This window comes from Hetaerina americana, unplaced genomic scaffold (assembly GCF_022747635.1).
Source record: "Hetaerina americana unplaced genomic scaffold, ioHetAmer1.1.p SCAF_2, whole genome shotgun sequence".
Lineage (NCBI taxonomy): Eukaryota > Metazoa > Arthropoda > Insecta > Odonata > Calopterygidae > Hetaerina > Hetaerina americana.
Genome location: NW_027286763.1, coordinates 26,245,158 through 26,271,968, shown reverse-complemented (window position 1 = coordinate 26,271,968; position 26,811 = coordinate 26,245,158). Strand labels below are relative to the sequence as shown.

Below are 26,811 nucleotides of genomic sequence, written 5' to 3'. Positions count from 1 at the left end.
GATGACAAAAAGGCCTGCAATTCTACAATGTGCTTGTCAAATAATGCTGTAGTTCGGATGTAATAAAATCCCATTAATAATGAAGGGAAAGGCCAATCCCATCAAATTCGTTTAGAGCAGGTTTTACAGTATATATACACACATGTATACATACATACCCACACATGCACACTTACATACATATACATGTAATTTTTTAGTTGCATGTGAGTTTTAATTGTTAATAAATTTTTCTTCAATGAATTTTACAGCAATGATGAGTGCACTCATCTATACCTTGTAATAGTGACCAGTAAATCGTACTCACTTTTTCTGTTTTCTTGGTTTTGTGCCTTTTAAATTTTGTCCCAGAAAAATCAAATTAAACTGCCAGTAGTATTCATTTTTTTTGCATTGAAGAGTGGCCATCATTCAGTTGTGACTTTCATTTATCAAGAGTAAATTGCCCCTCTTATACTATTGTTGATCTGCATGATGTTTTTGGATGGGTATTGAAGTGCCCTTGTCTGACTGAGTACTCTCTTCACTCCACTGGCAGGATATGGGCACCCTGGTGTAGGTCACACCACAATGGGCAGCCAGTCGATGGACATGGGGCAGGTGGGGGTGGTTGGGGGCAGTGTGGGGAGGGGTGGGAGCTTGGGGCGGGGCGGAGGGGGGTCACTAACAGCCAACAGGGGTAGCGTGACATCCAATGCCAGTGCCTCTCTCGGCAAGCCATCAAGTTCTACTCTTGCTAGTTTGGCTGGATTCTTGGCAGAGGGGGCAGCGGCTGCCGTGTCGGCCAAGGAGTCCACCATGGGGTCAGGCTGCAAAGAGAGGGATCCCCCAATGGTCACAGTTCCTCCATTAATGGTCACAGAGAAGGAAACGGCGGAGAAAGAGCCAGTTTACCAAAGAGTTAGGGTGAGTCTACCAGGAGGGTGCTTTTCTCCTGAATGCCTCCTCCTCCCTAGGAACTGATTCCCAATCTACTTTGCTTGGGGCAGATTTGCTACTCTATTTAATTTATTGTGCTTTAAATTAATTTTTAGAGATTAATATGTAATTATAATTCTCATAGCATTATGGTAGTAGCTAGAATTCAAGCTTTTACTCCATGTCAAATAAGAAGCATAATAAAAACAGGGAATATGAACAACATTTTTCCATAGATCTGAATAATATATGTGATAGCAAATTTTTATGAATTAATTTATAATAAAAAATTATTTGTGGAACACAAAGATTACCATATATCCCAGCTCATAAGAGACACATTTTTTTACTCCAAAATGTGCTCTAAAATCAGCCTGCATCTTATGGGTCGAGATTTTATTGGTATAACTTCAATCAATAATATGCAAGCCAATTTGCTGGAAAAACTTACTATTATGCATATTTTCCTGCATCAAGCTTAGAAAATGGTTGCTGTTATTACAAATTTTGATAAATTCACTGTTTTGGGTCAGTAGTAAGCAATAGAGTTTCATCTATTTTCTGGCAAATATTTCCTAAAAAATTCCCAAATAAATCCCCGGGGGTGTCACCCCTCTGCTAATATATTATATCTCTCCTGAGTAAAAAAACTCTGTCTACATTGTTCTAAATGTCCTATGCTTGAGGAATATGGTTAGAACCAGATAATAAATCATAGGAAAAATGGGATTTCTGTTTTAACAAAATAAAGGCGAGTGATTTTTACCCTCTCAATTGTTGCATTGAAATGCACATTAGCGGATGACTCTGTTAAAAGTTACTGTTGCGGCATCTCCCGCAGTTTCTTCGGATTTTAAATGAGGTGAGAAAATTGTTGATAGGTATTTCTATTTTCAATTTTTCTGAGAAAATGTCTAGGTGCCAGTGATACATGAAGATAAACAGTCTGTACAATAGAAAATTTTACGTTAACAGCTTTGAATTATATTGTTATTTTCTGGAATTGGGTTTACCATTAAATTTGGAAGTAGTTACCGTAGAGCAGTCTCTATTGCCCTTTTTTCCAGTTAGCTTTTTTAATTTATGCCTCATCTGTTCATTAATTTTCCAAATTTATACTATGATACCTTTTTCTAAAATTTGTGAATGTTGTTTGGATTCCAGATAGTGGATGTGAATCAGGTGTATGATGCAATAAATCTGGGTCGGCGTATTGATGTGGCATGGCCAGACGAGAGAATGAGAGCACGGGGAGGCCGATCACACTGGCGGGATTGGCTTCCAGAAAAGGGGATGGAGGGCCAGGTGAGGGGTGGTGAAGAGCGGTGGCATGTTGTAGTCATGCCTCCTCTTCATTGACCATAATGTCACTATGTTGCATATTGGTTTTGTAGTTGATGCTTCACAACTCTGGGTTCTTCTTCGTGGAAGCATCGCACCCATTTTTCTTCTTCTTTGTTTTTATTTGATATTCTGCATGGAATCACCATAAAATGTGTTTTCCTCTCTCTATGACTCTCCTTCATTATTTGGTCTGTTGGTACACTTGAGGTGTGATTGAATAAATTTTAAATTTTTTGTCACAATGACTGCTGTCTAATATTTTCAATTGGTTTTTTCATGTGTGATGCATTCTTCCTATTCATTAAAATCAACCACACTTTACTTTTAATGAAGTCAATTCAAAGCTGCATATGTTTATATACATGTTTAAGTATAAAAATGTTTTGTACTTTATTACTGAACTGCAGCATAAACAGAATGAAATAATTAGCATTGTAAATATTATAGATTACTATAATTTTTATTTTATCTATAGTAAACTTATTATTAGGAAAAACTTTCTCCATTTCCATAATTCTATTATAATACCAGTCCCTTATGAGATTGATTACCTGGGTGATAAAATCATGAATGTTCTTTTTCTGATTTACTCTTGTTTGACATTGGTAAAATGTCCAGGAAGTACAAGGGAACATTATCAATGGGTATTAAATTATAATTGAAAATCATAGGGCAATATAGACTGATCAGATGTATTTTTTACCCAATTTTATTTTTATTAAATATCAAAAAATCACATTGAAAAGAATGCTCAAAAAATAAAACAGACTATGCAAAACGTTTTCTTGTTGTAAAATTTCAAAATTCAATTATGCCGTAATATATGATATTTTAAGAATCAAAAACTCAAAGTTTTAAAAAGTGTGTCTTCAAAATTCTTATTACTCACACAATAGGGACTCTTAAAAGTTAGAGAAATGCAGAGGACTATAAATTAGTTTGCATCTCCTTTGCCTAAACCTCCCTGTTGATCTCTTCACTTTTTTCTTAGGTTTTAAACACATACTTAAATTGGTGTACATTACTATAGTAAAATGTACTGCTGCTGTGACGTCTACTCTCTGGCAATTTTGGTGCAAGATAAATTGATAGTATTTTTATAATACTCTTAGAGTAGTGAGTAGTCAATGGAACTGTCTCAGACAATGGACTAGAACCCTCAGGCATTTAGTACTAACAAAATTTAGGGAAGACATGGATTTTAGAGTAATGATGGTGACATTATAATGCAAAAATAATGTACAGATTTCTTAGGATATTACACTTCTAATTGAAACAGTTCGGATTTTGACTTTAACCCTAGCAATGGAAAATTTCTGGTGTCAAGATGGCAGAATACTACTTAGTGAAAGAGACTGGAAAATTGTTGCTTAAGGATTGCAGTTAAATGAATCGGTACAAAAGAAAAGAGCATGCCCGGAGCAAAGGGACTTAGAAAGGTCAAATAGTTCTGTTATGATGATAGAATAAGTAATATTTTTTCAATTTACAAATTTACATGAGTTAGTTAGCAAGGGAAAAGCGAATTTAAAAAGCTATTGCTACACAATTTAATGGAGATGCATTCATATATTCAAAGAACAAAATTCTATGAGCACATACATTTTGGTAACCCTTGCGCTTTGAAACCAAAAGAGAATGCAACTGCTGGCAGCTAGCATGATCAATTGTTTTTTGTGTCCACACAGAGGAACTGCCTACATGTGATGTATAGGCTGTAGAGCATCCACTTAAATATGCTGTTCCAAAAATACTCCCCAAACTAGTTTGAAGCTTTTGAGCAGAAGAATGTATGCATCATCGCTGTGGCAACTGACCCAGAGAATCTTGAGGTCAGGTGCTGAGCTCCAACATTCATAACCACCGTACTAGAATTTTTTTTCAAACTTGAGGCTTCTATTGTCAACTAATATAGGCCCAGGACTACTTTCAATGTATGGGTAGCACATTATTTAACAGATTTTGTAACTCTGCAAAGAATGTTAATTTTGATGCTTTTAAAACTAAACCTCACTCCATGGCTGTCATGAAGGGCATTTTATTCAATTCTAGAATTTGTTGATGTAGATTTTATTGATCTCACTTTTGAATGACTGATCACTATGCGTAATGTTTTTTTCTTTCTGAGGATGTCAGTTGCATTGCTCAACCATAATTATAAATTAGTCATAGTCAAATATTAGTTAGGCATAATTATTTATGATTCAAGCATCAGCATGCATGGAATCTTTTCTGTACACCATTCGCTAATTCATGCTAACAACACCTGATCCACTTCAGTTTTCATCCTGTTGGTTAGAAATAATTTAACTTTATGCCTTTTCTATGAATCTTTTGCTAGACAGTTGTGAGTATGAGACAACATAAGTGTCTCCCTACTAAGAGAAAAATATTGAAGTACATTGCCTTGTTCCTATATGAATTTTTAAATGGCTATGTTGATATGGCTCAATCTTGGCTTTCATCACTTAACCATTCCATCAAAATGTCTGCTAAAGTGTCATTGTGAATGTTTTTTGAGAGATAGTTGAGACCAATAGTTGTGGAATTCCATAGTAGTGCACAACTAAGTATCAAAATGCTTCGCATTTTCACAGGAAAGGATTTATTGCTGTCAACTAGTTTCGCTACACTGTACGTCTGGACTGAATGGATGCTACAGTGTAGCAAAACTATTTGAGAGCAATAAATTCTATCCCGTAGAAATGCAAAGTATTTTGATTCTTTCTTGTGCACTATTGTGAATGTTAATGTGCTCTTGGGGACTATCTCATTTACGGAGAAGAGATCTCAATGGTGAATGGGATGTGTGTGTTGTTTTGCAGGTGGTGCACCGATGGGTACCATGTCACCGAGATCCCAGCAAGCGTTCCCACGTCGATAGGATTATATTGTTGGTGAAAGTGGATGACAAGTATGTGCCCATTGCAGAGAGTGGCGTGCAGGACCTGGGTGCCGAGGTATAGGTGGAGCTGTGCTCATTCATGATTTGTTCAAAAGCCTCCCCTCTTGAAGGATCTCATCGTACCATTCCCTCGCAAAATTGAGCCAGTCTTCATTGTACACGTTGGTATTCTTATGGCATGGTGCATTACCCCAATGGTTGGTGCTAAATGTGCACTCATGTGGACGTGACACTAATGTGTGGTCCTGTGCCATGAATGAACTTGTCCGATAGGTATTTAACTTTGTTGTGTCCAAAGTTCTTTTAGATAGAGCTAAGGATGTCTGATATTTTTTTCTGGTCAAAGAGGATTCGTCCTTTACAAGTCACTCTTTGTTTCATTCCTCAAGTGCTTTTTTTTAGTTATTTTAAATATAAAAGTGAAAGGTGCTTGTGAAGAAATCTGGTCATGTATAGTATTTCAACTATGTATTTTGATTTCTCTTGTTGCCGCTCACTCACATTCAGCTGTCGTGATGGAAGTTGAATCTTTTGGGAAAAAAAGAAGAGTTGTGTTCTGTTGAGCGTGGTCAGCCATCCGTGTGATAATGTGCACATTATATTAATGGGACACTGTATAATATTCCTTAGGGATAGAGCTAGTTCAAGGGAGCCAGGGTGATTGAGTATGAATGAGTGATTAGAGCATCTATTGTAGCATGTGCTCTTGTTGTGGGTCTTCTCGGAAGAGTTTGAGCAATTTATGTGTGTGTGTGTGGCTGTGTGTGCAATCTGAGCAAGGGTTCCCATTCCACACCAAAAAATACTCTCATTATGCTTTTTTATGAAATGTTTTGGAGGGAATGAGAGAATTGTTTCATTCTCTTTTTATTGTATGTTATCCTTTCCAATGGGTGTAAGAAATTAATTGCTTGTTGACATTTTTATTGGTGAGTGAGTGTTTATTGTTGTGTGCATATTGTGAATGATGAAACAACATTTACTTTGGGAAAGGATAGTGGCTTTTAACTTAAAATTTTTACACTTTAAACATTTTTTGAAATGTGTATATGCTTATTGACGTTTTGTAAGAATGAGATGTAATGTGAATCCAAGGAGAAATCATAGTAAATTCATAGATATTTATTATTTATTACTAATGAAAAAATGGATTGTTACTACTCCAATTGTGAATGAAAGGGTAAATCATTGGGGTGAACTTAGCTTTTTTACTGATTGTACAGTTTTGAAAATGATTTCACAGGATGCCTTAATTATCAGACTGAAAGAAAGAGCTCTGTAAGATTTAATTCCCCTGATGAAGGTCATTTGATTGTGAAATTTATGGCTGTGTGAAGTGAAGCCTATTCCCAAGGAATCTGATAATATATTTAGGGGTGACATGTTTATGCTGCGTATTGTACATACGATCATCATTTGTGTTCTTATGTTACTTCTTAAATAACAGATGTTAGGGCTGTGATGCAAATCTTGAGTATAAGCTTAAGAATTGTTTTAATACTACCATCTGTGCATTGTGGAATTAGCTAAGTCTTCAGGATTGGTGTGTTTGTGATTGTTGGAATGTTGTCTTATGAATGGTTCCACCGGTCATTTTTTTGCTTCACTTGTAGTCTTTAATTTTATCAACACACCTTGTGGTGTATCTCAGCTTGAGCTCCTAATTTGCAGCAGAGATCACCTGAAAGGATCAAAGTATCCCAAAATCTTAGTTGCAACAAAATTTCAAAGAAGTAAGTTTTATATATATATATATATATATATATATATATATATATATATATATATATATATATATATATATATATATATGTATATACATATGTATATACATATGTATGTATATATATATATATATATGTGTATGTGTGTGTATATATATATATACATATGTATATATGTGTGTATATATATATATACACCAATTATGTTGATTGATTGTTTTATTTGAAAAATGCAAGCAATTAATTTACAGCTCTGCCTGAGGGAAACGTTTGTTAAATCGTGGATTATGTCTTTGTTATTGCCTGTTGTTGATTTCAGTTGTATCTTTTGCAATAGGAAACTATGCAAGTCATTGGCTTCTTATTGAACTTAATGAAGCAATTTGCGGCAATTGAACTTGGGTTTCAGCAGAAAATAATTTGGTTTTGATAAAGAATATGTTTTTGGTGTGCATAAACGTCAAATTATATTTTGTAATGGTTTATAAAGGATGTACCTAATTGATTAATGATTTCAAAGAGTTACTTTTGCCGCAGACGTAGTTTATACATCTTTTAATATCAGTGGCATTTTAAATTTTTGATAAAAATTGTTAGGATCTAATTATACTTTTAATTTTGATTTGATTTTATAAAGTGTCGACACAAATGGCTGTAAAATGTTGGGGAAATAATTTTTATTAAATTTCTTGTATATAATGCCACGTTGCATGATATTAAGGCTCTACAATGTTCTCAGCCTATGTTATTCCTTCTCTGTTCTCTGGTGGACTTTCAGTATTGCCTAAGTTGGAGGTGTTCTCATTCCTGAATTTACGTAGTGCAGTGGCATTTTTATGAAAAGGATAATAATTGGGTTTCACTGCTAATGGGAAATATATTGTTTTAATTTTTTATTGTCAGATGTTGAAGAGGTGTTGCAACTGATGTTTCCTCGAATGAATGACTGTTTGAAAAAATATATTTATTTACTAATTGCTGTCAAAATATTTTGTACTTATTTTAGTTGGTTTGCCATCAATGTTGAAAATTAATAACTTAATTTTTGTCATTTTATTAGGAAAAATTAGCCAAAAAATACAACTGTAAATATGTTTACAAAGTTGTTTCAGAAGTCTCTGGGCTTCTGTTAAAATATATAACCCTATAAAGGAATGACATTTTAAAATGAGACTTTCAATTACTGGACCCTGAACACCAAGAATATATCTTAAGATCAAGAACATGTAGGTAATTGATAATAATGTTATAATGTAGTAGTTTAGATATTTCAAATATTCAAGGTATTTATTTGATAACAGACTTAAATAATTAAGTCTGGCAATAATTAACACTAATGGCTCATTAAGCAGTATGCCATTCAAGTGTATTAGTGCAACGTTTCTTTGCTTTTCTCATTTGAAATGTCCAAAGAATTTTCAAAATCTCAAATTAAAACAGGCAAAAGAGGACTACCATAGTATAATTAGGCTTTATTTGTGTTTGTACCTTGTTTCTTATCACTTAACTGGTCACCTATAAATCCAAATTTGTGGGTATAGGTTTATATTCTTACAGAAATAGTCTATTATCAGCACAGTAATCTCTGACCTAATTTGCTGTGACTGATGTCAGAGGACACCCAAACCCATCACCCCTCTGGGTCACTTAAAGCCAGCAAATTAAGATTTTAAATTATGGGTGCCAGCAGGTCAGATCCTGGTACTTAATTAACTCTTAATTGTTAGACTGGATTCAATAACTGCCATGAAGTTTAGACCCCCCTCCTACTAAATCTCAAACTGTCAAAACTATCAAACTACTTCCAGTTTGTTATATAACCAACTAATGAAATCCTCAAAGAAAATAAAAGGTTATTAGAAAGACAACCACTGGCTTTAATACAAGAAAGGAGATTTAAAAGGGCAAAGAATCTTGAGTATACAATTAATCAAACGAAAATTTTTGCGGGCAATGTCTACAATGAAAAAACCCATATGTACAACTTCTCTTGGTTCAAATATTTTCCAGGTACATCTAACTGGACAGTGGATAGATAGGTAATACATTTAAGATATAAAGGAAACAATGAATTTCGACGGAAGTCTGCGCTAAGTTTTATAGTTTTTGAATACCATATTCTACCATGTATCTATGAATTTATACCATGCCAGGCATCAAGAATTTAAATCTATATTTTCACTCCTTATTCAAGAAAGTGGTAAAAAAAGTTACAGTTAAATTCTTCATATAAAAACGTGATTTCAAATCTGGACTGAGATATTAAACTGAAGATACAAAAGTAATGCTATGCATCTTGTCAAAGTTAATTTTTTAACATTATTCATTGTCACAGTTGTAACAAAGATATTTGTAAAGCGATGACCTTAACAAAGGATTTCACAAATATAATATTGCTATTCCCTCCCCATGGACTACATCGTGATGCAGTGTAAGGGTTTATGGTTCTGATGATCTTTAGGGCTATGGTGGTGGAAGCATTGGTAATTGTTCCTGGTAGGGTCACCCATGCCAGAAAGGTCTAAGGTCAGGAATCAAATGAAAGGTAGTCTGTGCGGCATTTGTTCCTCCAAGAGATGGTAGGGAAGAGAGAATTATGGTCTGGCAGGAGCATTGTACATTGGGAGGAAGATTAATAGTAATCATGGAGCAGCTGACTGATAGAATATTGTTAATAGTAGTAAAAGCTGAAGCAAAAAACTTGGTCATTGTTCAGGTCTAAATGCCACAAAGCAATCATTGGGGTAAAGAAGTTTAAAGAGTATGGAATCAATAAATAATTGCACGTAATCCTGGAGGGAAAAATTTGATAGTGATGGGGGATTGTAGTGTGATAATAGACAAAGGAAGAAATGGTAGTAATGTTGGAGACTGCTGTTTAGGAACAAGGAAGAACCGCAGGGAGAAAGAAAGCAATAGAATTGTGCAGGAGACAGCTTAAACATAACATACACTGGTTTTAAACACTGCAATAGGCATAGAATTCTTGGAAAATACTGGGGGATTCAGGAAGATAACAGACTAAATTATGGTTAGGAACCACATGATTAATGCGCAGTTAACTGGGACCTTGGTGTTGGTGAGCTTAATGTTTGCATAGAAATGGAGCAAGGAACAGTCTACCCTTCCTTGACATCCAGATTCGTCACAAGGAGACACCCTTGCTTTTCAGAATACACCCTTAGGACTCGGGGTGTATTGGAATCCATTTGGAGGGGAAAAAATCCAACTGAGACACAGGATACACCCTCAGCCAAGTGTAGAAACCTGTGCTCCAGACAATAAGCACAGCAAGAGGAAGGAGAGAGAACGTGAGCAACAGCCAATTAGGAGCAACCTGAGCCCAAGTGGAGGAAGGACAGCAAAAATAATGCCCTGATATAGTGGAGGAGCTTATTGACTCCTCAGCTAAATAATACCTTAATTTATCATTAAATTGCCTCTTTGCTGGCTGATCAGGTGCAACCTTTTAATCATTATATTCTTTAGATAAGAATATAATGATTAAAAATGGGCACCCTTGCTTTAAGTATCTCATTGCACTAAAAATTATCAATAATATTTATAAATATAATTGAATCAATTATATATCAATAATAATTTTAATCTGACCCCATTGTAGGAAGAATGTAAATAAAGCCTAAATAAATAAAAAATAAAATAAAGCCTACTGATAACTGCATATGTATTTTAACTCGTCAAGTTTATCTTGGCGAAGGCTGACTATATGCTATTCTGGTGAAAGAATTATTATTGCATACTTAATGTTACCAATACTAATGCCTTATGTTAATGTTACCAATATCCATTAATATATATTGTTTTATTCTTTCATTGACAAAGTCTTCCACCACATCTGGAGTCCTCCATCATGTGGAGTTAATCATCTAAACATTGGCATCATCATATTACCCACCCTACATTCCTGGCCTTGTATCTAGTGACTATTTCCTCTTCTTGCCCTTGAAACAGTGGCTTGGTGGACAATGTTTTGAAGTCAACAAGGAACTCAAAAGTGCTGTTGACAACTGGTTAATTTCCCAGATGGCAAGCTTCGATGCTGAGGGATTAAAAAAGCTGATGATGCATTGAGAAAAGAGCTTAAATGTGAATGGAGATACTGTAGAAAAGTGAAGTAGGTTCTTGGTAAACTAAAACCATCTCGATTTCAACAGCCTGATGCAAGCTTATTCCATGGTCCTTAATTGGATTGGTATGGCTGTTGATGACAGTTAAGGAAAAAAAAGATAATTTTTAGCAATAACCAAAATATTTGCCATGGGTAGCTGTTGGGAACTGGGACGGAGGAGGATGGGTTACAAGATGCTCTGTGATTGTTAATTCCAATATTGTAGGTATGGTATAGTGGCCAATGTAAAAAGCTGAGCAGAGTTTACATTATTGTTATTTTCATCAATAATATACCACTTATAGCACATTTTTCATGGATGCATGCTACCAAACGGTGCATTGGCAATTCCCTTGTCTCTCTTAACAAAACACAACGCAACATCCAACCTTCCAATGGGCCCTTTTTCAATTCTGTGTCCTTCCTTCCTCCATTCCAACCAGCATCCCTATTCCTACTCCTACCCCTTCATTGCTTGTCCATTGTTCTCCCCTCTATCACAGTCTTCAACATCCCATTGCCCATCAGAATGCTTCGCATCCATATTTCCTCTCTCCTTATGATTTCTCTTGACAATCCTCTATCCTCCTCAACTTCCTCATTTGTTTTCCTTTCAGTCCACTTGATCTTTTCCATCTTTCTACGCACCAATATTTCAATAGCATCCAATCCATTCCTATCTTCCTACTTCAATGACCATGTTGCCATGCCATACAAAACCAGGCTCCATATCAAGGTTTTTATGAGTGTTTTATTAATATCATTACAGTCAACCACTCATCTACTCCATCCTCCTTGTGAAAACTTCTTTACCTAATGCAATTCTCCTTATGTCTGCACTACTTTGATTATTTTGGTCCAAAAAAACTTCCAAGATATGTAAACTGTGCCACCGACTCTAGTTTTTTCCCCCCTATTTTAACATTTAACTTAGCTTTCCTCTTCCTAGAAAACCAGGTAACCTCTATGAAGGAGGTATCGTGGTGGAAATAATGACACCTCCTAACAATTAACAAAGTTTATTGTGCTCAGAAAATTAAAACCTTGATGAGGCGATTGAACAGTAATTATTCAGTAAATATTCGGCCGTGCGGTGGCGAAACCAGGAGAGAATCCTTCACCAGGAAGCAGCGTCCTTGGGTTGACCACGATGGCGGCGCGCGTGACGGTCCAGAGCCAGTCAGAGAGAGAGTGAGACTGAGAGTGGCTCTGGCGGCGTGGTTGCGCCCTGGCGGCGGACCCTGGTGGCGAACGCCGGAAGCCAAAACACTTGCCGGCGAAGGCGCGCTCGCAATGGCGCTCAGTGATGATTCAAGGGTTGAGCCGCCACACTCTATATTATTTAAATTTATTCTCATCCCATTCCTATCACACTCACTTCTCAATGCACTCAGCAGTTTCCAGCTTAATGACTTGACCATCAATGCTTATTTCTATCTCCAGTCCTTCTCATTCCTCTTTAACCATTTCCTCCACATATGTGTTAAACAGCACTGGTGATAATGGACACCCATGTCTTAGGCCTCTTCCTAACACTGCCCATTCAGCCTCTCCATCTACCACTCATACCTGAGCTGTCTGAGACATGTACAGGTTGCGGATGTCTCATATCCCTCCAATCTACTCCTATTCCCTGCAATACATTCATTAGTTCTAACCAAGGTATTCTATCAAATGCATTTTCAAAATCTAAGAAACAGGCATATATATCCTGATTGTATTCAATACTTCTATCTAATAGTGACCTGATTACTGCTTTCCTTCCTATCTTTTCTCTTTCTCTAGTTTTCCCCCCACCTGAAACCAACACTGATCATCCCCTAAGTAATCATTTCCCTACTCTCAATCCACTTGTTAATGATCCTGAGACCACTTCAGCTGTGTATGAAATTAGACTTCTCATTCTGTAATCCTCACATTTTGCTGCCTTTCCCTTTTATGGAATAGGAACCAAAACTGATTAGACTAGGTCGTCCGGCCAAATTCCTCCCACATAAGTGCTATAAATGAGTCCATAAAAACTCTGCCTCCCACGTTTTCCTAAACCTTTACGTGGTTGTGTGGGAATGATGTCCACCTGCATGGCCTTGTTTGATTTCAATGCCCTTAAAGCCCTTTCTATCTAGCCATTAAGTAATCCTGGACTTAGGATATTCTCATCTATGTCCTTATATCTTTCTTTCTAATCTCATTGATTGAATTTCTTTGACACACAGGACCTCTATATCTTCCTTCCACCTCCCTTGGATCTTTTGTGACTCAACTAATATATTTCCTGACTTATCTTCGATTGCTTGCGAACAATTTTTCCTTCTTATTACCCGACAGGGTTTTAACCTTCCCGTATAGCACCCCAATTTCACCCTTCTTCTGCAAACTTTTCCTAACCGGGCACCAGTTTTCCATCATACTTCTTTTGCAGTGCTTATTACCTGCGGGGATCGAGATGGTGCGGGGGCTAACGTACTGGCTTCCCACCCTGAGGGCGCGGGTTCAAATCCCGGCGGTGTTGAATATTTTTCAGAGGTATCTCGATCCCTACTTGAGGTGCTTTGTGGAGGGCACTCTGAGGGAGTACGCCGTCCGTCGGATGGGACGTTAAACTGCGGACCCCTTGGCGCCTTTCGTAAAGAGTAGGCTAATGCCGACGCCGGGTTTCTCTCCACCCTTCATCCTTTCCTGTCCATCCCCTATGGCGCAAATGACCTTAGCTGTCGGTCGCCTCCCCTCAAAACTACTACTTATTACCTGCCTCAATTTACTGTTTCATTCTTTACCCTTCATCAGACGAAACTATAGGGACTGTAAAAATTAAAAGGACAAGGAAACCATGGATAACCGTTAGGCCAACTGGAAGGAATAGGCTCAATGTTGGATAGAGTGAATGGAGGAAAGAAGTATGCGGAATTGAAGAGACACTTTGTTGAACCCCATTTCAGGTCGTGTTTTTTGTGAGTAGTAACGGAAAATTTGTATATGTCTACCCACAACCTAACTTAACTGATAGAATATCAAATATAAATTGTATTTAAGTATGTGTGCGTATATTATACATATATTTTTATTTACATACTCAGAGTAACGATTTTACAGTTCCTGAATCGAGAACGGTATGAATAGTCATATTCAATTCGAAATCGATCCAGTTCGTTTGACCGGCTCATGCGAGATTAGGTGTTATTTTGAAACAGTTGAATGTGAAAGAATGACATCTTGAAGTCTGCTTTCGCGATTGACACATTAGTCATTCGTGATTCTAATAATTTGTGTACATTCGAAGTTAAAATGACAGGTTGTTTTGAAAATGTCCATATTCCAGCTTGTGAGTGGTTTGAAGGTGGAGATAAAAGAAATGCAGTGGCATCAATGGTCGCGGGAGTAATGGTTTGTACATATGCTATTTTGATAAACAATATTTTGATTAGATTGATTTCTGGTGGCAAGAAACAATTTTTGTGATCAAAACACGTTTTGTTTATGTGAACTTAGTGTTAATTGTTGGCGTCAACTTGTTTTATTTTGTTTTAATTCTTCTATTGGTGACTTATTTTCAGTTTTTCATGGGATGGTGGTTCATCATTGATGTCGCTTCAACGTACCCAGATATGGCTGCTTTCAATCATGCATATCATATATGTGGTGTAGTCGGTACAATTTCACTATTCATGTAAGATATTATGTTATCTGTATAATTTTTCATATTACGTAATTGTTAAAATAAGAGTTCCATACGAAATGAAGTTTGGAACAAATCGTGTACGGATTTTGAGATTGTTAGCTTAGCAGGAATAGTTTCATATTTAACCTTGTTGAAGACCGAAGACCTGGAAAATACCATAAAATCATTCATTGATAAAATGAAGCTGCCTCGGTATCTCTTATACAAAGCTCGAAGATTTAATCATGTTTAAAAAATAAATCAGCAAGCTCTTTTTGAGAATTCACTTTTATCACTTCTGGCTCATGGAATTGTTTGAGAGATTCAGCTCTTTGTGCAATTAACATTTAATATTTCCTTTGTCTTTATATCTAGCGCATGACTGACAACAACTATTCTACGGAGAGTGTATTTTATTTTCGCTGGGAATATCTGTGTGGGCCTGCAGGCCGATGTTTCCAAGTCACACCTGGAAAGAGACCTTTTACCTATTCCATTTTAAGTCTTAACTTTCTGGTTATTTGCAGTTGATCTCTAGTGTACAGAGTAATCACCTTGATTATTGGCTCAACATTCAACATTGTAGGCAGCTCTTTTCCCTTCACTGTCACTTGCAGTCTCGTATTAAATTATGAAGTCCAGAAAATCGCATTGCTTGGATTTTAAACATCCAATACTGTAACTCAGATTTGAATTATGGTCAATGTGAACATTATTTTCTTTTTGCAAGTCCTCATAATTTGACCAAATTGCACTGCATCACTAAAAACTGCAATGTACGGTAGAGTGTGAAATTTACCTGAGTTGTCGATAGCCATTACATAATGAATTCACATACAATTTCGCCATAATTTTTACGTAAAGTGGTGAGCTAGTGTTAACCTGTAGACTGAACTTGTTATAAATTAATTATATTATTTAATTTCAGAAGGAATTAAAGTTACATGGGATACATTTCAAAAGTAAGAGCTGTTTTCTAATAAATTGAGGATATTTGGAAAAAATGAAAATTTTATTAGGATTGTATATTATCTTTATTTTTCTATTCAATCATCATTCATTCCTAACACTTTCGAAATCTTGAAACAAGCCTCTTCAAATTTGAATAAAATTCTGTTGCCTGGGATTTCAGTCAGTTTTGCACTGATGTTTTCTACTCTTCCATTTCCATGAACCCTTGATATACAAACCATGAGTTGGGTAAATGTGCAAACTCCACTTGTATTCACCAGTGATGGAGCGAGAAAAACATTTATTACCCCTTGTGGTAAATACAGCAGCTCCATTCATTGCTACGCACGCATTCCATATTCTTTTTCACTGTTTAAAGCACCCTTGGAAGTCCTCAGTAGTTAGGCCTTTTAGTTTTCTCGTCATTTCTTGCTTTATCGTGTCCACATATTCGCAGTGATGTCCCCTCATCACATTTTTGCATGTTGGGAATAGGAAAAAGTCACGGGGCGAGATCTGGTAAATAAGGAGGATAATCAAGGATGGTGATTGAATGTTTTGCCAGAGACTGGCGAACAATCAATGTTGAATGTGCAGGTGCATTGTCCTGGTGAAGGATCCATCCATCACCTTGAGTCAAATTTGGTGACACACAACACACGCAATCTCTCAAACGCTAGAGAACTGTAAGGTAGAATTCATCATTTACTGTTTGTCCTTCAGGAAGTAATTCATGATGAACAACACCTTCGACGTCAAAGAAAACCAGGAGCATGGTTTTGATTTTCGATGGGCTTTTTCTTGATTTTTTGGTTTCAATTAATTCACTTGAAAATGGATGTTCTTTTCAGAGTGTTATCACTGTGAACAGCTGTCAACATTTCAGTAATTTCTTGATACCTTTTACCCCACTTCACCAAAAAACTTGGTGTTGATTAGTTGCTCCATCATTTTATCAATGTCTATTTTTGACAAACAGTGAAAACAAAGACAACATAAACTACCGTAACTGACACCATACGCACAGCTCAAGATCAGCCAAGTACAGATGGCTCATTGGGTCTCAGGCAACTTGCACCATTAGTGGGCAGGGCTATTGTCCACATCATGGCTGCCAGATTGCACCAGTTTGGGTCTTTGTTGAATAGACCTTGTACAATGGAACTTCATACACTGAGCATAATTCAGTCCACGATTTTTTGCATTTTTTTTCTATCATAGAATCGAGCAACTGGGAATACAAATTTTATATTTAAAAACAAAAAAAAAAGAATTATTAATGTTACCTACCTAATTCCTTTTTAATAGAAAGCTGAATCTAGATATGTCAACACTTCAAAATTTTGTAAAAATGCAACTCAGCATTATCATTAAATAAATTTCTAGAGTGCATAGCCACTGCCTTATTAGAGCAGTGCGTCATACAATGCAACAGTTTCCCATGACCTTTACATTATATTTACCATACTCCCCTGGACTGAACACTTCTTGAAGGGCCATGCAGTATCTTAATGTTAAATAAGCTGGGGTTTAATTTTCAAAGTTCCACATGCATTGGCACAAAACAGATGCATGAGATGGCCTTTCATTGACTTGTGGCTAGTCAATGCATTCTCCTCTGCTATTATGTGGTCATATATAATTTCACTTTGGCATCTTCTTCCTGAAGAGACCCATCACGTAACAATTAAAAACCTGTTACAGCAGGTAACCCTCAGAATTTACAAGCTTCTTGAAGTCATTGACAAAATTCTCTGCTGCACTTGAGTCGGTGCTTGCTGCTTCACCATGCCTCACAATGCTGTGGATCCTGGTTCTTCTTTTAAACTTCTCACAAAACACCATGCACAGTTTCCCTTAAATACTTCTTAGACCATTCATGATCCTGGCATCATGTTAATGAGGTTGGCAAAAATTACTTTTGCCTTCTCATAAATGATAATCTCGTTAATAGTGCCACATTGTAATTGCTTTTCTTTTATCCTTATGAGAACCAACCTTCCAAGATCGTTGGAAATATGTAAAAATGTCATATTCATTCTTGCCACTCTTTTTGAAGCCTATGTTTCCTCAATCTTGTTCCTGAAGAAAATGCGAAGTGTTGAAGACTACTGATTGCATGTGTGTGCTGGATCAGCCGTGCCTACACACCTTGTTCCTACTTTTCAATGATGTTACTTTTAATTTTTACAGTTATTTTTATTCTGTCATGGCTGTCTGCTTGTTGATTTTTCTTCAGTGACCTAGTTAAAACTATTCACAAAATATTATCAAACTTTGGCCAAAAATATTACAACAATGTGTCTAAACAAAAGTTCAAATGCAGAGCAATTTGATTGGCTATGGGTTGTTGAAGAATGTGATAAGATGGGAGAATGTTAAGCAAAGGAAGAAGGGGTAGGAATTGTGTGTAATAGGGATGTTGGACGTGGTGAAGGTGACTCCACTTGACAATATACCGCTTCATTGATTATCATATCTAATGACATATATTGGATGAAAACTTAGTTAAATTGTGAAGTTTAATTATATGGTATATAATATTCTGGATTCATTAAGAAAACTTGTCCCAGATACCTTCTTTTTCATTTCTCATTCTAATTCCCAGCATTTTTACTTGGTGATTCAATATGTTCTCTGTGCCAACTATGCTTGATAAGTTGTAGCCTGTATGCCATGATTCATAGCCTTGATTATACATGCCGAATTGAGGTCAGATTCTGACTCTGTTCCCTTAAATACTAAATTGCAGTTCAAGTAAGCTCAGTAAAATATTCCAGAAAGGAGCTCAACAGTAGCAGTAGGCACTGATACTGCTAATCATCAAGGTTTTAAGGCAGCCTAATCTCTTATCATGGACAATCAAATCAACTATTGCTGCTCAATATTTCTACCTAACCATTCCCAATTTTCTGGTGTTGATATGACAACTTTTGGGGACCAGCAAATGCAGAAATAACTGGGGAATTCCTGCAGCTGCAGATTGCCATCAGTTGCAGAAAAAATTAAAAATGAAGTCCATGAGTGTTCTAAATAGTCAGTCATGATGGTGATCCATTACTTAATGGGGTGGAAAACAGCAACTTATTTTCACTCTTTGCAAAAGCAGCACTTGATTTACGTGTTACATAAGCTGCAAACTATTCATCAAGAGAGATTTAAGTCAGTTGGGGGACATACACTGACTGACACACATTTTAATATTTCCTAATATATTTCAGGTTGAAACTATGTTCTTTGGCATTTCTAAGGGTCAGTTGAGAAAACTACTGTTGAAATTGTTATTTTATTTTGAAGTCTACTGTTTAAGTTAGATTTTGACTGGACACATGCAATGATATTATACATCTCTATCTCTCTCCAAACCAAACACAACCTGACATCAGACACTACAATAGGCCCCCCTTCAATTCTGCAGACTTCCTTTCTCCCTTCATTCTGTCGAACCTTCATAATTTTTTCCTACCCCATCCCTGCTTCCTTAGAATTCTCCCCTCTATCGCAGTTTTCAGCATTCCATCACCGAATAAAATGCTCTGCATTCATGTGTGGCACTTCACCTTTCTGTCCATTTCACTTTTTCCATCCTTCTCCACAGCATGAAGGCAGCCAGGAGAAGAAATAATAAAGAAATAAGAACTCTAGTGGTAGTAGTTTTAGGGAAGGTAACTGACAGCTGTATGTCATTTGCACCATTAGGGATGGATGGAAGAGGCGGAAGGGTGGATAGAAGCCTGGCATTAGCATACCCTGAATGAAAGCCGACAAGGGGTCCATAGCTTAACATCCCATGCGACGGACAGTGTACTCACTTAAAGTACTCTCTGCAAAGCACCTCAAGTAGGGATCAGGATACCTCTGAAAAATATTAGTTGTCTCCAGGATTTGAACCTGGGCTCTCTGAGTGGGAAGCCAGTATGCTATCCACTGCACCATCATGATCCCTGAAATATGAAGTTCCCATTATACTTTGAAATAAGTAGTTGGTACTAACCAAAAACCTGCATATAAATAGGTTGAATACCGAGATGAAGGTTACTTTCATGCTGAACAATTGTAGAGAGTACAAAAATATACTATGCTACTTGATTGTTTTTCATCTTTTAATTATAAAAATTGTAACTTATTAGCATTTAATTTTAATTATGCTATTTGCCAAATGTACAGATTGCCACTTATGTAATCTACATATCCTGTGCTTGTTTTTAGTAGTCATGCAGTGAGAGGGTAATGTGATCCTGTGTTCTTTCATTTTGTCTTGATAGATAATTTTTTCATTTGTCCCTATGTTACATGAATTATTGGACATTAGATGCTTAAATAGCAATTGCAATTGTTGTAATCATTTAAAAATTATTAACTGTAGTAATTTATGTTGAAACGTCCCTGAATGATTTTCATCTCAGGGTAGTGTTTTAGAATTTTTAAAACGAGTTATTGGTTTTGATGTTGTCAACTCATGGACTCCTGTCTTTGCAGGATAAATGCCGTCTCCAATGCTCAGGTGAGAGGAGATGCCTATTCCAATGGATGCTTTGGTCCCCGTGGTGCCCGTGCCTGGCTTTTCCTTGGATTTGTCTTTGGCTTTGCTGCTGTGATTGCTGCTTGCTGGATTTTATTTGCAGACTTTGTAGCTGATGGTAATAATGTATTATATGATTGGGTATCCAAAAATAATGAGCATTATTTTCTATTGGATATTAATCACTAGTTCTGGATTCTTTTGCTAAGTTCTTGTACAAGATACCATTCTGGATCAGTTGGTTAAGTATCCACATGATGGATGTTATTTATTTTGTAAGCACTGTTTGATGTGTTCGGCGATTTTACAATGGTTAATTTGGAATGCAGTAACACCAAGTTCTGTTTCCTGTTTGGGAAACCAGCAGCAGAAACTGTTGCAATAATTCAGAGAGTTTATAGGGAGGAAACCTGTTGTCAGGCAATGGTTTACGAGTGGTTTTCTTGTTTGAAAAGTGGAAAAATTTCAATTGCAGTTGAATCCTGACTGGGAAATCATTGTCATTGGGAAATCCTTTTGATATCCCAATGGCAATGATGATCATAGAACAATCAGTAATTTGGAAGAACTGCCTGGAATATCCTGAAATGCACGCCAGTGCATTTTGACTGCAGATTTGGCAAGATTTGATCATGAAATGCAATTGCATGGAAATTAGTTTTGCATTCTGCTTTCCAATGACCAGATAGCCAGCCATTGGATTGGGCCAGAAATTGACAAACTAGAAATCGATGTGAAATTTTTGTTGAAAGTAGCACTTGTTGTGAATCATAGTGTTATGGGTATAACCCAGAAAACAAACAACAAGGAGCTGGGGGAAAACTGCTTTATTGCCAAGATCAAAGAAAGCAAGGTTGGTAAGGTCCAGTGTGCAGGCAATGTTGGTTTTTTTGGCAAGGGGTCTATCCACCATTCATTTGTTTTGCAGAGTATCACAGTTAATGACCATTATTACCTTGGAGTGCTCATGTGATTGCTTGAGGCAGCAAGTACAAAATATCATGAATTATGACAAACTGGGGATTAGCTCCTCTACAATGGCATTGTCCATGTACACAAAGCATTGAGTGCCTGAAAGTTTTGGGCTAAGAGCAAAATACTTGAGTTCCTCACTCACTCTACTCATCACCCGCCCCCCTTTGGCTTCTTCTTCCCAAGAATCATAAAAACCTCCAAAGGAAGATTTTACAGTTGTTAATTACTTTTGATGAGAAGTGTGTAATGCATTTGTCTGATGGATACTATGTTGAAGGTGATTCAATTTTGAAAATTATTATTATTATTAGGTAATCTACTGGTTAAGGTAGGTTTATGGATGGACACAGCTACTGAATAAATATTTTGTGACTACCAACAAAACACAAAATCGAGCATCCTACTCTATATCAAACCCCTCTTCATCTCTGAGTACTTTCTTCCTCCCTTCATCCCATCCAACATGCCTATCCTGTTCCTTCCCTTTCCTCGTTTGCCTAACATTCTCCCCTCCATTACCGTCTTCAACATCCCACTGCTAGTCAATACCCCCTTCATCCACTTTTCCTGCCTCCACAGGATATTAACACAGTAATCAACCCAAAGGTCGGTTTGGTAGGTGACGGCAGAGTTCACTCAGTACTAAGCCCGTCGGCATACGAAATTCACACATCAGGGTAGGGGGGCCAGTTCCTTTCCCTGTGCCGGTTATGGTTTCCCAGGGAGACCTGGTACCCGAAAAATCACATAGCTTGGGTGGAGCTGAAGGTGCCCAGAGTGCCTTGCCCGGGAATCAAACCTAGGACCCTCCAGTCAGCAGTCCAAAGCTCTACCCCCTGGACTGCCGCGACCCACATTTTGAAAATTAGCAATTTTTAATAAAATAATCATCATTATTTTTAAGTTACCCCTCACGTCACCAATAAAAATTGTATTTAGTTCTTAAATCACTTAGAGATGAATAATTACAGATGGAAATTCCTTGATGGATGTCTAGTAATTGCTGTTGAAGTCATGGATTTGAATGATATACTTGTAAGTAGGTAAAAGTAGAAACACACACTGAGCAGTTTTTATTTCTCTCTAGTATGGTGATCAGAAAGAGACAAATCCATGATATTTCATTGTTGTAAATGAAGGCTTATTGTGGTCCTGTAGTCTGCTTTCATAGTCATTGAGGAAATAACCTTATTTTCCTTTGCCCATATGTAGTATAGGAAATGTATTGTTTTCATGAAAATAATTCAAATTCATGCGATTCATGGGTGCCATATTGGGAAATGCCTGTTTTTTTCCCACAGCATTGGTGAAATTGTTCTTGATAACCTTGGATATGGAGAAGAAAATTTTTCTTCTTCAAAATTTGAAAGAATGTTTTGCTGTTCATGAAGATTTATCAGAAGATCTCATGAAGATTTATCAGAAGATCTCATGAAGATATTTGCTGAAGGCTGAGTGTAGGGGGGGAATTGGAATGGTGCGGTGGCTAATGTACGGCTTCCCACTCCAGAGGCATGGGTTCGAATCCTGGCTGCGGTAGATATTTTTCAGTGGCATCCCGATCCTACTTGAGGTGCTTTGTGGAGGGTACTTTGGAGGGGAGTGAGTGCGCCATCTGTCGGATGGGACATTAAGCTGCGTGCCCCTTGGCGCCTTTCGTTAAGAGTAGGCTAATGCCGACCCTGGGTTTCTCTCCAGCCTTCATCCTTTCCTGTCCATCCCTAATGGTGCTAATTACCTCAGCTGTCGGCAACCTCCCCTAAAACTACTACTGAGGGTAGGACTACATTCAGCTCCCATGATTATTTGGGAAGAAATTTTGTGGCTAGTGACCTTGATGTTACTTCTACGAGATTTTATTGTAAGTGCATAATACAGTGGAGCCTAAAACAATGAACGTAATACATTCTGTGATCTTTCTTGTCACCTTTTCTTGTGTGTGGAATGAACCAACCTGGAATGCGAACTTGATTTGCTAAAACAAAAAAGAATCATAATAATTAGAGTATAATTAATGGTACATTTCTAATTCTTTTTTGCTGATAAGCTGTCAAGAGTCATTTCTTGTTGCCGATGCCTCCAAATTTTGTGAACATGTTACTCAGCATCATCATTAAATTAATTTCTGGAGCGCATAGCCGCTGCCTTATTAGAGCAATGCGTCATACAATGCAACAGTTTCCCATGACCTTCTCATTATATTTACCCTACTCCTCTGGACTGAACACTTCCTGAAGGGCCATACAGTTTCTGAATGTTAAATAAGCTGGGGTTTAATTTTCAAAGTTCCACTGGCATTGGCGCAAAATAGAAGCATGAGACAGCCTTTCATTGGTTTGTGGCCAGGCAATGCATTCTCTTCTGCTATTATGTGGTCATAGATAAGTTCACTTAGGCATCTTCTGCCTGAAGAGACCCATCCCATAACACATAAAAACCTGTTACAGCAAGCACCCTCAGAATTTACCTGCTTCTTGAAGTCGGCAACAAAATTCTCTGCTGCACTCGAGTTGGAGCTTGCTGCTTCACCATGCCTCACAATGCTGTTGATGCTGGTTCCTCTCTCTAACTTCTCACCACAACCATGCACAGTTTCTCTTAAATAATTGTTGGGCCATTGATGATCTGGGCATCATCTTAACGAGGTTGGCAAAGACTACATATGCCTTCTCACAAATGATATTATCGTTATTGGTATCGCATTGCAATTGCTTCTTGTTTATGCAAATGGGAAGCAACCTTTCAACATCATAGAGAACGTTGCATATATATTCCTTTCATTTATTCATCTCCTTAATGTTGTTCTCCTTAATTCCTGAGGATAGTGTGAATCTCTATATATACAAGTTCAATGTTTTGAGATGAATTATGATGGCAATTGATGTTTCTGTGATTCCTTAACTTAGCATTAGTAGTTTAAAAGGAAAAAAAAAGAAATAAAATTCTACTCTAGTTATACGGACATATAAAAGCACTGCAACTCCACAAATTATAAAACGTGGGAATTTCAATAACTACTTAGAGAATGCTTGGGTAAGTGTATCAAGCTAAACATAGATTATGTGAAAAGTAAAAATAATCAATGCTCAAGTATTTTTTTTCTCAAGAATTTATGGCATGGCCCATTTATCCTCTCCCATTCTCATTTTCTGTATCTTTGCCCCAAGGAACTCTTCGTAATTTATTCTCCTTTGAGCTCACCCATTGTTACCAGATGTGTCCAGCCAAAAAATCATATACTACCTCATCTAGGTCCATGAAAATCTCTCTTCTTATCTAGAGCAACTTCATTAAGGCCAAATACCCTTATTAACAATTTTTTTCAATTTACATTGCTTTGTTATTACTTTTTTCCTATCATTAATTTACTTCCAATTAATTATTCCGTTTCCATTTCTTTTCCATAAGAACAGCTGCCACAGATTTGGCTCTCTCCATTTTACTTTTCTCCTTCACTCCAGAAAAGAATGTAATCACCAATCAGTTCCTGTCCTTGACCCTTCTTTTTCACATCTCTCCTTCACTCTTAGCAGCTGTATTTACTTTATGATTTCCTCATTTTTTATGGCTTGGGAGGCCCTCCTGCTTGCCTAGTCCTTGGCTTCACCAGAGCCTGTTAACCCCTCTCCCCGGCACTGAAGGTGCCTTCATTAAAGCCCTGATCTTTGTAAGGGAACATTAAACTCAATAAATTAAATTAGGTGGGTGTGAAACCCAACTCACATCAAGCCTTGTGTGGCATGTGAAATTCACACATCAACAGCATCATAAGGGAAGCCATTTCCTTTCCCAGTGCAACCTTCAATTCCCTTGGAAGTTCTTGTATCCAGAAAACTATAACAATAGAGTGCCCGGTGTCATTGGATGATTGTAACCAGGACTGCCATGTCAACCATGTGATTGCCATTTGAGATGTTTTGTTTCATGGTGCTCTGTTATTTGTAAACTGGTTATGCTATAAGATATTATCCTCTGTATGAATAATATACTTTGGTGCAATGCTGTGATGCTTTATGAGGTCAGTGGGAAGGTCCATGTTGAAACTGCCTCTTAAGGACACTAGCATCACTGGGAAAAGCTAAAATAACATGGTGCCTATTAATTCTGATATAAGCACAGTGAATTGGTTTTTCAACTGTGCATCTGTACTGCTTTACTTTTATTCATGTGGAAATTTTGCACGTATGTTTTGTCATTAACACTAATATATTGCAATTATACAAATTCTATAGCAAACTCATTCTTCTCATGACAGGGATGCACCTTGGTGTCTGCCATTGAAATTCAAAACTAGCTGCCCCATGTGATTGTAATCACATAGTGTTTAATGTAATTGTCTTTGTGTTTTTTATGAATGTGTGTTCTTAAAAGAAGAAAGAAATTATTTGTAAATGTTATATCCCTCAGGAATGAAGTGCTCTGTAGATAATCACCCAAATTTAAAATTGTTTATCTGATGATCCTTTTAATAGGTTACAAGGAATTATGTGTTCTCATCATATATAAAGGATTATTTTTCTGTTAATGCGATCACAAAACTTGCTCAGGCAGACTCAATAATGTCATGAGTATACTGTCAGATCCCAAGGAGTGCACTGAACTTGATGAATGATGTTTCAAATAGATTTTAGTTGCATAAACTTCTTAAATAACAACAAAAGAAGTAAAATAATGTGAGTGCATGGTCTTCACTCATTGATCTTTGTTGTTGCTATCACAATCACAGAACTTTCTAGATGTCCTCTGATGCATTTAATTTAATTTTGTTGATTATAAAATAAATAGCAATGGGAATCATTTAAAGATAGGTTTCCCTACCTGTGCCTGTATGTGGCTTTTTCAAATGCTACCTTACTTATCGTTAATAATGAGTTGTTCAAACTTAATGGTAGCACATGGAAAAATTCTTGCAGAAATAGTAAATCTTGTTATTTGAAGTCAATGCCCTTATATAATTAGGCTATCAAATGTCCGACTAGAAGGTGCCCTTTATAATCTTAGTCTGAAGTGCTTTGAATGTATGCATGTACATGCTAATATTTTATTGTTTCTCTTGCAGGAAAGAAAGCCCACTGGCCTGGGGTTGGTCTCTTTCTTCAAAACACCTTCATTTTCATTGGGTCATTGGTGTATAAATTTGGAAGGTCAGAAGATCTCTGGGGTTGATTATTCATGTCTCATATTGTAACATACCCACAAATATTCCCAAGTCTGATGTTATCCTCTTCACCAGAAACAGAAGAGAAGTTTATTTTCCAACAGCACTTATCTCTGGTAATTCACCCTACTTTTGAATATTATCTTTGACAAAAAAATATTTATACTCATAGCTTACTTTATCCGTTGAAGACTGTTCAACATGAGGATTGTGATCATCAGTAGTCTTTCATCTGTATGAAATGGAAGTATTATAAATTGTGGTTGTTAATAATTACTTTCTTTAGATTCAGTTTTCTTTGATTTATTTTAATGATGTCTTAAATAAGTACATTGTGGCTATATTTTGTCTGTAAATATCACTTAAACATTAACTTTAAAATATATGCGTAGTTGTAATCGGTAATGTTTTGTATGTTTTAGGTATTAAATTTATTTTTTACAATTGTCTTGTTTTTCAAAATTATTAGTTAACTATTCATTTTGTGTAAAAAAATGTGTTCGTGATTAAACAATTTTTTCATCTTA

The 26,811-nt window shown here is 36.7% G+C and overlaps 2 protein-coding genes across 3 annotated transcripts in view; both read left to right on the top strand.

Moving 5' to 3' along the window:
* The window catches only part of LOC139687463 (pecanex-like protein 1), a 44,882-nt gene extending 37,984 nt beyond the window's left edge, over window positions 1-6,898 (top strand). For both annotated transcript variants that reach the window (XM_071584635.1, XM_071584634.1), the window contains 3 exons: window positions 539-906; window positions 2,083-2,223; window positions 5,088-6,898. In XM_071584635.1, the coding sequence (XP_071440736.1) occupies window positions 539-906; window positions 2,083-2,223; window positions 5,088-5,228 (650 nt within the window). In that variant the 3' untranslated portion in view covers window positions 5,229-6,898. The remainder of the gene's footprint in view (window positions 1-538; window positions 907-2,082; window positions 2,224-5,087) is intronic.
* Window positions 6,899-14,216: 7,318 nt separating this feature from the next.
* On the top strand, window positions 14,217-26,811 carry LOC139687483 (transmembrane protein 50A-like). The gene is made up of 4 exons (XM_071584664.1): window positions 14,217-14,404; window positions 14,575-14,687; window positions 20,109-20,269; window positions 26,186-26,811. The coding sequence occupies exons 1-4, from the start codon at window positions 14,306-14,308 to the stop codon at window positions 26,290-26,292; spliced, it is 480 nt and encodes a 159-aa protein (XP_071440765.1). The 5' UTR covers window positions 14,217-14,305; the 3' UTR covers window positions 26,293-26,811.

What these genes read in the sequence shown, in the direction of transcription:
- LOC139687483 (XM_071584664.1), top strand. Translation starts at nt 14,306, where the DNA reads ATGACAGGTTGTTTTGAAAATGTCCATATTCCAGCTTGTGAGTGGTTT. An exon ending in CAATGGTCGCGGGAGTAATG is followed by an intron (nt 14,405 to 14,574) that starts GTTTGTACATAT and finishes ACTTATTTTCAG; the next exon opens with TTTTTCATGGGATGGTGGTT. An exon ending in GGTACAATTTCACTATTCAT is followed by an intron (nt 14,688 to 20,108) that starts GTAAGATATTAT and finishes CTGTCTTTGCAG; the next exon opens with GATAAATGCCGTCTCCAATG.